The sequence below is a fragment of the Catharus ustulatus genome, chromosome 3 (assembly GCF_009819885.2).
Source record: "Catharus ustulatus isolate bCatUst1 chromosome 3, bCatUst1.pri.v2, whole genome shotgun sequence".
Classification (NCBI taxonomy): Eukaryota; Metazoa; Chordata; class Aves; order Passeriformes; family Turdidae; genus Catharus; species Catharus ustulatus.
Genome location: NC_046223.1, coordinates 12,148,311 through 12,162,305, shown reverse-complemented (window position 1 = coordinate 12,162,305; position 13,995 = coordinate 12,148,311). Strand labels below are relative to the sequence as shown.

The 13,995-nt window shown below is 42.6% G+C and overlaps 1 protein-coding gene across 1 annotated transcript; it reads left to right on the top strand.

Annotated features, from left to right (window-relative positions):
• Positions 1-80: 80 nt before the first annotated feature.
• MCM8 (minichromosome maintenance 8 homologous recombination repair factor) lies at positions 81-13,217 on the top strand. Its single transcript, XM_033056357.2, has 18 exons — positions 81-414; positions 595-669; positions 978-1,060; positions 1,245-1,394; positions 1,738-1,841; positions 2,671-2,869; positions 3,563-3,648; positions 4,517-4,668; positions 5,500-5,698; positions 6,451-6,481; positions 6,765-6,905; positions 7,922-8,063; positions 8,662-8,857; positions 9,113-9,326; positions 9,964-10,173; positions 10,746-10,822; positions 11,288-11,477; positions 12,355-13,217. The coding sequence occupies exons 1-18, from the start codon at positions 285-287 to the stop codon at positions 12,445-12,447; spliced, it is 2,472 nt and encodes an 823-aa protein (XP_032912248.1). The 5' UTR covers positions 81-284; the 3' UTR covers positions 12,448-13,217.
• The last annotated feature ends 778 nt before the right edge of the window (positions 13,218-13,995 follow it).

Sequence of the window (13,995 nt, the reverse complement as noted above, 5' to 3'; positions counted from 1 at the left end):
GCCCCGCGCAGGCGCTGAACGCGCAGGAGCGGGGCCCACCGGGCGCGCATGCGCAGTGCGGCAGCGCGGGAGGCGCGAGCGGCCGCTGAGGGCGGCGATGGCCGGGCCGGGCCCGGGGCTACTCCGAGGGGCTGCTCCGCGCCTTCCCCCGGCGCCGTGCTAGGGACAGACAGGCCCTGCCTCCCGCCAGATCCCCTCTGCAAGCAGCGCTAGTTTAACTTAAATATCTCCTGGTGAAATTGGTTTCCTCGCCTCGGTTTGTTGTCGCGTCCCCAGAGCGGGAGATGAGCGGCGACGTCAGGGGCAGGGGATGCGCCCGAGGCAGAGGCTCCCCGGGGTGGCGAGGAGGATGGAGAGGAGGAGGATGGCGAGGCAGAGGACAGAAGGGAGAGCCCAAAAGGATGCCCGAACCTGGTGAGCCAGCCCTGTGCTTCTCCCCGCTTTCCGAAGTCAAACGCTTTGCTTTTAACGCATTATGCTAGGCGAATACAACTGTTTGTCTCCCGTGGTCAAAAGAATCACTGAGAATAAAACTTATAAAATTTCAGTATCCGTATTGTTTCAATCCACATTGTTTTTTTTTTCTTCTCCCAGCAAAATCTCGACTAGTCCAATCAACGATGGACCAATTTATTCCCTATAAGGGCTGGAAACTTTATTTCTCTGAAGGTATCTTTAGACTAAAATTACATGTAGCAAGCATTTAAATTAATTGTTTTCTAAAATTAGTTACATGCAGTGTTAGTAGAGTTATAAATTCAATAGAAAATAACCAAAGTTTAATATATAAAAACATATACACAATAAAGACTTCACTCTTGCGTAACCTTTGTGATCATTACTGGGATACTGCGGAGATCTATCATCTTCCTTAGTTCTGCAATGCAGAAAAACAGTCGAAGAAAAATTACCTGTTTATGTATTTTATGAAGTGGAAAGAATTATTTCTGTCACTAACATGGTGTGTTTCTAATTAGTTTACAATGACAAGTCTCCTTTTGTCCAGAAGACTCAAGCCTTTGAAAAGTTTTTCATGCAGCGCATTGAGCTTTATGACAAGGTAAAAAACAAAGCCACACCTATCCCACTCCAACAAGCCCTTGTTGATACAAGAACACTACAGATTTTTAGTGGTTTTTTCCATCAAAAGTCTCTATCAGAGACCTTTTATAAACATTTAGGACATAATTTGGGTGCTTCGCTTCTAATTTAAAGTGCATTTTATCATTTATGATGTTTCCCAGGATGAAATAGAAAGAAAAGGAAGCATTCTTGTGGATTATAAGGAGCTAATCCAGGACAGAGAGCTGACTAAATCAATACCAAATATATCTGCTGAACTAAGGGATATGCCTCAGAAAATACTGCAGTGTATGGGCCTGGCCATTCATCAGGTGAGCACGAGGTTCTGATGCATGGAAGCAGAACCCTCACAACAAAAAACAATCAGTGACTCTTAGAGGCAATTACACTATAAACCCCACATCTCTGTGTTTTTCTGTCTTGGGGAGAATTGCTGTTTGTTTAAAACTCAAATCCTTCAATCTCTCCCCTTCCTGTATGACTCACAAAATCACATTTTGAAGTTGCTTTGGTCTTGATGCATTTTGCTTATTCATCATTGGAGCAGTTGACTAAAACTAAATGTAGTTCTAATGTAGTTCTAACACCTGTGTCTGTCCCTATTGGGAGTTGTAACTCCTGTGGGCATCTGTGTCCCCCTTCCTTTCCACACAGGTCCTCACCAAGGACCTGGAGAGACACGCAGCAGAGCTGCAGGTGCAGGAGGGATTGCCCCTGGATGGGGAACCTATCATAAATGTGCCTCTCATCCATGCCAGGTAAGGGTTCTGGCCAGTCCTTTCCCAAGGAGGAGCTGTCTGATCTTTGCCAGTGTCCATGCATTGTGCTGGAGGGTAACATGGTTATGGGAAAACTGGGCTCTGTGAAGCTTTTCCAGAAGAGCACCCTACATTTTGCTTTTCACCATGATTTCATGTCCCTGTGAAGAAAAAAATGAAATGAAACCTCCTTATAAGCTAGAAAAACTTGTAAGTAGAGAAATGGCTTGCAAGTAGAACAACTATTCTATAAAACACATATTGATTAAAAGCAGATTTAAATTCCTGTTGGCGGGAGAAGTTTTTAATGAAACAAGTCCTTGGAAATTTTTTTTCTTTCTCAAAAGTAATGGCATTTCATACTTCAAGGGTCTGAGTGTATAAGCCCTATTGGAGTTCAAATAGAGTTTAAATTATTTTTAAAAATTATTTCATTTTTTATTATTGTTTTTAATTCTATGCTGGTGGTGGCAGAGCCATAATAAAACTTTGGTCCTTCTGAGTCATAAATCTAAGCTCCAGTCTTTATTTGAAACTATGGAAAGAGACAGGGATGATCATGAAGTGATGCCTGTTGTATTGCTAGGGCAGAGGTTTCACTGGATAAACAAACTGTACTGTCTGAGGCTGTTGAGGTCGATTCATGTGGAGAATACTGAAAGTTTGGCTGCTTTCTAGAGCAAGAATCAAAGACTCTGCCATTAGATCTGCCGAAAAAATACTTCTTTTTCTGGATTGCTGTTTTTAATAGGGAGTAGGATTTTTTGTCTGTTTGTGTTTGGATGGGTTTGGGTGTTATTTTTGTCCTTGTTTTCCTGTGCTAATGCAGGGTGTACAACTATGAGCCTCTAACCCAGCTGAAAAACGTGAGGGCCAACTGCTATGGCAAATACATCGCCCTGCGCGGCACCGTGGTGAGGGTCAGCAACATCAAACCCCTGTGCACCAACCTGGCCTTCGTCTGTGCCACCTGTGGGGATGTGCAGGGTGTTCCTCTCCCTGATGGGAAGTACACCCTTCCCACCAAGGTAAGCCAAAACCATTGAACTTCTTGATTTTTATTGTGTTTTGACAAAAAAATAGCACTGCAGGTGTCAAAAAAAGGGGGAAAAGGGTCTTTAAAGCTAGGTTAAACAACTGACACATTGACAAATAATTAAACATACCATGCAACTTCTCTAGCTTCAGACCCTTGTTACTTGTAGAAAATGTATGCTGCTGGAACAGGATATGTGACAAAAAATACGTAGAAATTCCCTGAAATTTGAAAAGAATATTATCTCTTTCAATTTACATTTCACCAGTTACTTTTTAAACTACCCTTCCACCTTGCTGTGGTGGTTTTCTATGCTTACATTGTTTGGTTTTTTGGTTTAGAACTTTCTGCTTTAATTTTACTTTTTATTATCTGTTCTTAAGAAGTCATTAGACATAGGAGAGTGCCTGGTTGTTCTCAAACCAGTTCACTGAGGGGATGGCACAGTTCAGCTCTAACAGCCATGAGTCAGAGTTCAGGTGTCTGTGCTTGGTGGGTCCTGATTAATCCTCATTAATTGTGTACATCCTAATTTGTAGCCCTAATTTAAGTGGCTTTTTTCCTGGAATGATGCTGAATCATATTGCTTGGCTTTCTTTTGTTTTTGTTTTTTGATCAAGTAAGACAATTTCACCTTAAAACTTTAAAAGAGGCTGGGAATGAATCAGAATTCCTGTTGTTGCAGTGCCTTGTTCCCGAGTGCCGGGGCCGGTCCTTCACAGCTGACAGGAGCTCTCCTCTAACCACCACAGTGGACTGGCAGTCTGTCAAGTAAGCACAAAAATGAGGTGTGACAGGACATTCACAAAGTGACAGGATGGCGCAACCCCTGTTACACTGCATGATTTTAATAATCTTATTCTTTTCAGCAAGCGCTCTCCAACATTTGTATCACAAAGCAGTTGTTTTATCCAAGTACTGGTATACTTTGTAACCTACCCTGTAACAGTTTCCTGGAAATTCCTTCTGCCCTTACCCAGCTCTTGGAGAGATGCTCAGTTTATGCTCTTTGCTGCTTTTCTCAATAATTTCTAATGGCATCTATGATTTTGTGATTCCATTCTACGAGCTGTAAGTCAGCTAGAAAAGCCCTATCAGGTTATATTGGTCAGCTGTGCCACTGAGTGAGCTGTAAGTCAACTGGAGGGTTAAAAATGTTAGTTTGAAGTGTTATTCATGTAAAAACTTGCGCTGTTCTTAGCAGCTCCAGAGGGCGCTGTTTATCACAGCTTCTTTGGTAAAGCTTGGCTTGGCTTCCAGGAAATCTCAGAGCTCCAAGTGCAGAGCCAGAACTGGAACTCTCTCAACCAGAGAGTCAGCTACTCTTCTTCTTATGGTCTGAGAAATTCCTTGGGCTTTTCCAGGTTTGCACTCCCTGTTCATGAGGGCTATAATGTCTGAGCTCTTCATTTTTTTTTTAATATGGGTCTTCATGTTTTGTACTCACTTCTATAAGGATGTGCTCATCAGTGGTAGAAAATCTGAATTTCAACTCGGAGTTCATAGTCACTGCATTTCTGGGTTTTATGCATCGTTTATCCCCATTTAGTGACCTGAAAAAGCTGCCCAGAGCTGCAGGTGTTGTGTGCTGCAGTTGGACTGGGAGGTGCTGCGTGGTGTCCGAGCTCGTGTGTTGCAGGGTGCAGGAGCTCATGTCGGACGACCAGCGGGAAGCAGGACGGATCCCGCGCACCATCGAGTGCGAGCTGGTGCAGGATCTCGTGGACAGCTGCGTCCCAGGAGACATGGTCACAATCACAGGCATAGTCAAGGTGTCAAGCACTGAGGAAGGTGAAGTGCAGCAGCTGAGACTCATTTTTCCTAGGGTGGGATTTTTTGGTAGTGCTTACACAAAAACAACAGCAGTCACTCCCCTTAACTGGAGCTCTCAGTGTTCTTTGGAAGTTACCAAATTTCTTTGGAAGTTACCAAACTTTTACAATGAAGAGTTCTTTTATGGCATTATTTGCTTAACATTTTCCCTCTAATATCTCCTTCAGACATTAGGAGAACTGTCACCCTGTTGTGAAGGAGAGTTAGTTTAGCCTCCCTAAAGAAATTTTTCAACACTTTTTTCCCCAAAGTGAAGAAATATGTTGTGCATTGCTCTGAAAGAATACATTGCAGATAATTGCAAGGCTGTTTTACTGTGAGACTTCATTCTCTGCTCAGTTATCAATCTATAAAGAAAATTATTAATTATTAATTGATAGTAACTGATTAATTACTAAGCTACATGTTTAATGCTTCTGCACCAGGCATCTTTTTTTCCCCTCAAAATATGGAGTGGAAACATTTTATGTTCAACCTTTATTTCACTGCAAATGTAATAATTTAAAATCCCTGGAAGAATTTATTTATTCTGGGACAAAATTCTCTCTAGACATATGCCCTCCAATGCAGCAAAATATTTTATTGTGTATATGAGTGGAGGGAACTTCAAAGAACAAGTGTAACTAGAAACCTGTTTTGCATCAATTTTACAAAGTGCAGATGTTAAGTACTTAAATATGAACATAGCTGTACATGGTATTTCCAAATTACTCTATGCCATTTGTAGATAACATGAGTACTTATTGATAGAAAAAATGCTCCATTGTCCTTTCCCAATTTTTCTGACAGGAGCTTCTAAAAATAAGAATGACAAGTGTATATTCTTATTGTACATTGAGGCAAACTCTGTCAGCAACAGTAAAGGACAAAAACTGAAGAATTTTGATGATGAGACTTTCCAGAGATCGTTCATGGAGTTTTCCCTTAAAGACCTCTATGCTATCCAAGAAATTCAAGCTGAGGAAAACCTGTTCAAGCTCATTGTGAAGTAAGTTGTGTCAGACCTAGACTGAGTCTAGGATTAGACATGAATCAGTGTGACCGCCTTCACACTGTCACAAATGTGACAGCTCCTCCTAAAGGTGTGAAATGTCTGAGCCTTGTGCAATGGAAACCACAGAGATCTAACAAACTGCACTGGGCAAGGGACTTGGGAGGGAGAGAAAGTGTTGGGACTTTGGGAAAGGTTTAGGGATACAAGAAGTTACCTGTGCCCCAGTTCAACCTTAGCCAGAAAAAAAGCAATTTGTTAATTTTCTTCCTCACTGTGTAAATTCAACTTACACATACTGTTTTGTCCTCCACTTTTCTACAGTAAAAAGGTGCAAGAACTGAGCAGAGGGTGTGAAAGACCCTCAGTTTAGACTAAAAAGTACTCTTCTACTTGGGATGTGTCTCAGGCCCTTCCAGTGGAGTCAAGGAACACAAACCAGCACTTTAACAGGAGGGTTACAGATAGTTACTTGATTAAGACAAGAATGGATGTAGGTACCACTGGGAAGCTGATTTTCCTTTGTCTTTGTGGGGACACAAGTGAAAAACTTTTCTTATTTCAGTCATTTCTTGTTATCCAAAAATTTCAGGAAATTTTGATGCTGCTGATTGGAAATTCAGCAACAGCTACCCAAAAAGTTTTATATATTTATTAAGATGTTCTGTGATGAGAGAGAGGACAATTGATTTTTTATAGTAATGCATGATTTATCTTCCACTTATATTACCTTATGCTTTACTTTTCAGCTCTCTCTGTCCTGCAATTTATGGCCATGAGGTAAGTAATTTAAAAACTCTGCCTGCAATTCCAGTTTGAAATGTTTGTGCCACATCCAACTCCTGAAGGATTCACAAAGCTTATCTGGGACAGGGGGAAGGGGCAGGGCCTGTTTTTACAGGTGACTGTGGCTCACAGTCTCTTTTGGTATCAGGGAAGTGGCAGCTTTATACCCTTAAGTTCAGTGGTCCAGAAGGAAAGGTTATTGCAGCCAGTTCTAGGGAGCTGTCAGTATTGGTCACCATGATCAAATACTTACCAATGTTGGTTGGTACCACAACAGATTGTGAAGGCAGGTTTGGCCCTGGCCTTGTTTGGAGGATGCCAGAAGTTTGTGGATGACAAGAACAGAATCCCAGTGCGAGGAGATCCACATGTTCTGGTTGTTGGAGATCCTGGATTAGGAAAAAGTCAAATGTTGCAAGTATGGTTTCATTACTACTATTTTCTTTTTTCCTCTATTTCTTTGTTATCTTGATTTGCAGCCATGGTAGGGTAACTGTGCTAAGACCAAAGGGTTGACTGTGCCTGGCTAGAGCCATCTTTTCATGTAGGATGCCTCAAGTATAGGATAGTATCCAGAGGGTTCTCCTGCTATCCTCTCCTTCCAGGGAGCCTGTTAAAACACCAAAACAGATGTTTTTGCCCATGGGTTTTCGAGGACAGGCTGACAGGCTTGCTGTCCTGCCCCTTATACAGTTCTTGTCACCAACCGTTTTCCCCAGTGAAGAGGTTCACTCCTTCCTGCCTTCATTTAGCTGGTCCACTGTAAAATAAAGTAATTAGTCTTTGAACAAATGCAACTTCAAATACTCTGTGACTCTCCTCCTATGAGCTTTATTTCCTTTCTGTATCCTATTTCTATGTTGCTAGCACAGATCTTGGCTTTTTGGGAATGGGACCTAATGCTGTGTTTGGGTTTTGATCTCAGCAGGCATTTCTGCATGACTGTGACAATTAGTAAAAGATTTGTTTTTTCCTTAAACTGAGTGATTTTTAAATTCCATGTCTTTTCCATGGTTACTGTGGAGTGAAGGAGGGACAGAATTCACCCAGATCTTCTTTAAAAAGTCTTTCTAACATGGACCTGTTGTGTTAGGATATGATTTGCAATAACTTAGCCAAAGGGATGGATTTGCATGCAAGCATTTTAACAAACAACAATTTTAAATTGTTCTTTTGTTGAATGGGGAATCTCCAAGCATAGAGTAACTGATTTGTTTTTTCACATTGTTACTTAAAAAAATGCCATCCAAGAAAAGTTATTCCTACTGCTTTGTAGAATTAGGTGTCTTGGAGTTGCAAGGAGTTAAGGCTTTACTATTGGGCCATGTTCAGTAGAGAGAAGCAATTTTGGGTTTGCTTTGAATTGTTTCTCTAGAATGAAGCTTATGAAATTCTTCACTTTGGGGAGGGAAAAAGTTTTTGTTTCTCTTCTAGGCCGTGTGTAACATCGCTCCTCGAGGTGTGTATGTTTGTGGTAATACTTCCACCAGCTCTGGCCTGACTGTTACACTGTCCAAAGATGGCACTTCTGGAGATTTTGCCTTGGAAGCTGGTGCCTTAGTGCTTGGAGATCAAGGTAATCCATGTAATGCCACAGGTTTTGTGTAGCCATCTGTGAGGGCAGGAGTGTGTGTGCTACTGAGTCTCAGTTAAGCCAAAGTGCTTGTTTAACTGTGGACTAAAAATGTCCATTTGTAGTATGAAACTGGGTTTCCACACCATGGGAAGTTCTGAGCTTCTCCAGTGGCTTTGCTGGAGGCTTTCCTAGAGTATAAGGAAACTTCAGTTCTCCAGTTCATATACCACACTTACTGTGTCAAAGAACTAGGATTTTTTTTTTGTTCAGGAATCTGACTTGATGCCAGCTGCTGGACTCTTACTGGTTTTGAGAAAGGACTTGCTTATGACACATTGTTAATTTTTAGAAACCTTGTTTTGTTATCTTAATGAATAATCAAAATGCTGCATCCCCAAGTCAGGCTGAGTTCACTGTGGTTTGGTTGCATTACCATGGAATGAAAACAAACCTGGTAAAAATGGAGATTTTCAATGTCTCCTGCAGTCCCTAGGGTTCTAAGTTGGACTTCTTCCAGCAGCACTGGATTGTAGCAAACAATTGTCCTTCAGGTAATGAGTTGTCTGATAAGTCTTTGTCCTGTTTTAATTGCTTCCAGGAATTTGTGGAATAGATGAATTTGATAAGATGGGAAACCAGCACCAGGCTTTGTTGGAAGCCATGGAACAGCAGAGCATCAGCCTGGCCAAGGCTGGCATTGTTTGCAGTCTGCCAGCTCGGACATCCATTGTTGCTGCAGCAAACCCCGTTGGAGGACATTATAATAAAGCCAAAACTGTGTCAGAGAACCTAAAGTGAGCACTTTCTGAAATGCTGCTTTTATAATTCACATTCAGGAATAGATGCTTCTGCAGTCTTGTTGCTTATGTACAATTGCTTTCTAGAATTTTGGAGTGTGAACACAAACTTTAATAATTTTTATTGGCTTTTGAGAGAGAAATTGCTGTTGTCCTTTATCCCGAATGAGCAGGACAGGATCTTGTGTTTGAAGTGGAACAGGGTTGCTATAATTTTTCCACTTCTCCAAGCACTCCTTGTCTTTCCTCCAGGATGGGGAGTGCTCTGCTGTCAAGATTTGATCTGGTGTTCATCCTGCTGGACACGCCGAACGAGGACCACGACCACCTGCTGTCCGAGCACGTGATGGCCATGCGGGCCGGCTGGCGCGCAGCCTGCAGCAGCGCCCTGGTCACCCGGGCCAGCTCCCAGGAGCACTCTGTCCTCCAGGCCACCTCTGACCGACCCCTGCTCGAGAGGCTCAAGGTGGGACTTGGCCTGGGGCTGCTGCGTGAGATGCTCTAAAGCAAATTTGCTGTGTTGGGTTTCAAAAAGGAGCTACAGAATTGGGCTGGGTGTAATAATTGGTATAACATCATCTGTGATGGAGTGTTGAATCCAAATAAAGCAGTGTGGAAGCCAATCCTTGGGCATCTGCAACTCTGTGGATTTGGAAAGTACAGAGAGGAAGGATGTTTCTCATTAGACTTCAGTGGTGGCTTTGAGAACTGATATTGTCAAATGCCAGGTCTTCAGAGAAATACTCTTACGGGAGGTAAACCCATGCAGTTTTAGAAACAGGATATCAGCAGTGATGGTTTATTCTTCTTTGGAGCTATAACAATTGGGAATTTGGATTTTCTATTTTTGAGAAAGGATTTAACCATGTAAGAAATTCTATTTGGCATTTCCTATCACTGCAGATGAGAAGCACTAGCTGCTTTTTCTGAAATGGCGAAGTGTGTGTTAACATTTCTGAGCATAGTGTATTCATATATGAAGCACTAAAGCCCTTAGAGTGATGACTTCATCAGATAAAGCATAAAGATGATGATTTGATATTAAAATTTTTACTGTGTAGAATTCTGCCAGACAGAAATCTAACTCTTTGTAATGGTGCTAGATCTCAACAGGAGAAAACTTTGATGCCATTCCCCATCAGCTGCTGAGGAAGTACGTCGGATATGCTCGGCAGTATGTGCACCCAAACTTATCTCCAGAGGCTGCACAAGTCCTCCAGGAATTCTACCTCGAGCTCCGGAAACAGAACCAAGGAGCAGACAGCACCCCAATCACCACGAGGCAGCTGGAATCCTTGATCCGACTGACAGAGGTAAATGCAAGCTGGAATGTTTAAAGGATTGAAAGCAAAGATATTACTCCTGAGGTACTACCCAAATCCTATCATTTTTTACAGCTTAGTCACCACTATGCTTTTTTTCATTTTGTTAAAAAAAAAGTAAGAATGCAAGAGACTTGGAAGTGCTTAAAGAGCTACTGTTCCTTAAAACTTCTTATAAAGCAAAACACCCTTGAGGAGATGGAAAGAGACTCTATCACATTCCCCAAAAGGAGAAAAAGTAGGTGCAGGCAGGAACAACCTGCTGCCCACCTTGAACTTAGAATGCTTCTGTTTTTCCTAACACTGCCTTAACAACACTATTTGTGATCTGCTGCTTCAAGGCTACACTGCTAAAACGTAATAAATAAACTCCAAGCCACAGCCTAAAAAGTGCAAGTATGCAGGAGGTGACACTGACAAACTAACAAAAAATAGAAACATTTTCCTCTAATCCTGTAGGCTTCGGTTCTATCTCTGCTCCTAAACTTAGTGATTGTAACCCTTTTTCACCTCAGTTATGATATATCTTAAACCTTCGTGGGGTATTTTTTTTTTGTTTTAAGGCACGATCAAGGCTGGAATTAAGAGAGAAATCTACCAAGGAAGATGCTGAGGATGTAATAGAGATAATGAAATACAGGTAATAGAAAACACTGCTTTAAAAATAAGTAAAGCATCACAGTGCTATTTCTTTGAAACATTTTCTCTTTACGTATTCAAAGACAGTGAATCACTTTACGAAGCTTAGGCCTATGATACTAATATTTGGATTTATTAGCTAGCTGCCAGCAGCCCTAAGTAAAGTACAAACTGCTTAGGCTTGTGAGCTCTGTGGTTCTGTGTCTGGGCACAGTAATGCAGACATGAGGCTCTGCTGAAGCGTTTTTTTCTCCCCTGTGATTACTCTCCGGTGAACAGTTAAAGTTTAAAAGTGGTTGGGATGAATCCTTAGTCTAAGTTCCCTAGAGAGTGACTTGATAGGGGACGGTTTTCTATGTGGCTTCTGAAAGCTCTGTCAAGCAGCTGTGCTTTGGGAATCAAATCCATGTATGTTTGCTTTTATCTCCTGTTGAGAGCTTTATCTCTTTCTGTAACCTGTTTGTAGCATGCTGGGGACCTACTCGGATGAGTTTGGAAAATTGCACTTTGAGCGTTCCCAGCACGGGTCTGGGATGAGCAATCGGTCCCAGGCCAAGAGATTCGTGTCTGCCCTGAACAGCATTGCAGAGAGGACCTACAACAACCTCTTTGACCTGCAGCAGCTGCGGCACCTCGCCAGGGAGCTGCAGATACGGGTGAGCTCGGCCAGCAGCCCCTCCAGCAGCAAGACTGCCCCACCACCCCCAATTACCTACTGCCAAAGGGAGAGGAGCAAGGGCACCTCTGCTGTGCCTCTTTGCAATGGCAGAAATAACCAATGCACTGCTGTTAGGCTGAGCAGAGTTCCTCAAGTGTTGGTTTCAGTGCTTCACTCCCTCTGCCTCCCCAGAGGACACACCTAATTTTGTTCCCAAGTTTAGACTTGTGTCTGTGCTCTACTTCAGCAGTGCAATGATGTTTCTGTGTGACCTCCTCTGGATTAAATATTCCTTTCAGGTTTTCATTCCTGCTTCAGATATCCTAAAGTTGTATGTTGAAAGGAATATCATATAGGACACATGGCTGTAAATGTATTCTGCCCTGTAATTGATTTGCATTCTGTACCTCGGGGGGCTTCAGACAAACAGAATTATTGATAGATAACTCTACTTATTGCTCCATCAATACTTATTAAAGTTAATTTAATTAACTTTAATTCTCCCTTCATATACAGAATATTTTTGGCCAAAGTTTTATACCTGGAAATCAGGGAGAGTTGTAGAAATCATGCTTTCCTGTGCTAGATGCTTCTGTTTCAGAACTGCAATTTATACATATGTGACTGCATCCTTTCTTCATGTGATAAAGGAGAGAATGCTGCTTCTGTGTAATGCTGCAGTAAAAACAGTGTGTAAATAAAGCACAAAACAGGGTCACTGATGGTCTGAGACCCCCTGGAGGGTGAACAGTTTGCTAGGGGAACAATTATTCTTAGCCTGCTTTATTTCACTAAGTTCTTTCAAATGGTTTGTGTTGCTTTACATCGGGTAAGATGTCATTCTCCAATTTGATATTTTGTCTTTATTTTCCCAGGTTTCTGATTTTGATAGCTTTATTGGATCCCTAAACGATCAGGGTTATCTTTTGAAAAAAGGTTCAAGAGTTTATCAGCTTCAGACCATGTGAGGAGTCACTGTGATGAACTTCCTTGGGATGATCATTCCCCTGCACTGACTGGAGCTGCGGCAGGAAGGCACATCCTGAGCTGAGCTGCACCTGGCACAGCACTGGGCTTTGCTGGGCTGGAGGCTCCCCTGCAGACAATTAAATTGGAAAGCTGCAACAGGACAAACTGACACATGGCATTGCTGGCTGGCTCATTCTGCAGCTCTGCTGTTCCAAATGGGACTGTGCAGGGCTGAAATGCACCTCATCCTCCTCCAGCAGTGGAAGGTGTGATTTTACACTATCACAGTGCCATAAGGGACTTTACTTCTAAGAGATGCTGGACCCACAAATTTCAGGCCAGAAATCTTTCATGAGAGGATGATAAGAGCTGCACTTTTACCACTCTAGTTCATTGAGAGTCTAGAAATGTTTCCAAAAGGTTGTGACAACTCTTTTATAGCTGTTACCAAATGACACTTTACTGAAACTGACCTGATTTTCTGCTTTGAAATGTGGTTTTTGAAGCCAAAGTTTTATTTGAAATGCAAGTCTGATTTAAGAAAATATCCTTATTAAAATATTTAATTTGTAAAGTAGGGGTTGGATTTTGACTTTCATTAAACTTTATATATGAGAAATATTATTTGTTCAAGGTTGTTTTAATGGCTATTAGAAGACCAACAGGTTCTGTTTGTTTCTGTGTAACTGTTCCTGACAGCACAAGGTGTGTTCAGCAGGAGTGAAGGGCTGAATGTTTCCTGACTTTGAATCAGAATCATGGTCTGGTGCAATGAAAGAGCAGCTGAGAAGCTTTCAGTGTAAGAATTTTAAAAGCACAAACACCAAAGAAAAATATATTCTAAAAAAATCAAGACTGCAGTGCTGATTCTTCTGTTTTCCCTTTCATTTCTCAGGTAAGATATAATAGATGAAAAAAGCAGAAATACGGAAGCTTAGTGCTTCATCCTCTACTTTAAGGGACATCAGGGATCCAATACACCTGAAACTGAAAACTGGTCAGACAGATGAAGTGCTTTAAGCACGAAATTACAGTTCTACATCTGAACTCTTAGGGGGCAAGGTCTGCTCTATGAATAATCGGAAGCAGGTGTTAGATACTGATTTTGGCTTAGTGCAGTGTTGGGGGACAGGAACGCGCCTCAGGAGCAAACGAACGACTGCACCTGGAAAAGCGAACTCATTCCCATTTCTCCTTGGTACAAAGTAAATGCTGGCAAGCGAGGGCCAGAAGCAATTCCCGAGCGCAAGACACCACTGGCGCTCTCTGAGCAGTCTCTCAAGATAAAGCAAACTTCCCCTTCCTCCCTCAAGGGCTTGTCCGAGGCCGGTGCGAGGAGGAGCGGGATGAGCCCGGGTAGCCGGGATGCAGGCGGGAAAGCGGCGCGGAGGCGCTTCCCTAGGAGCGCCTTCCAACACCGCCACCGTCTGCCGTAAAGCGCGCCGCCCGGCGGAGGGGCGGGGCTGGTACAAAGCGTCGCAAAAGGTCGCGCGTCCCCGGCCAGCGTTCGCGGCACCCGCGCCGCGTGCGGCTCGCGCGCCGTGCCC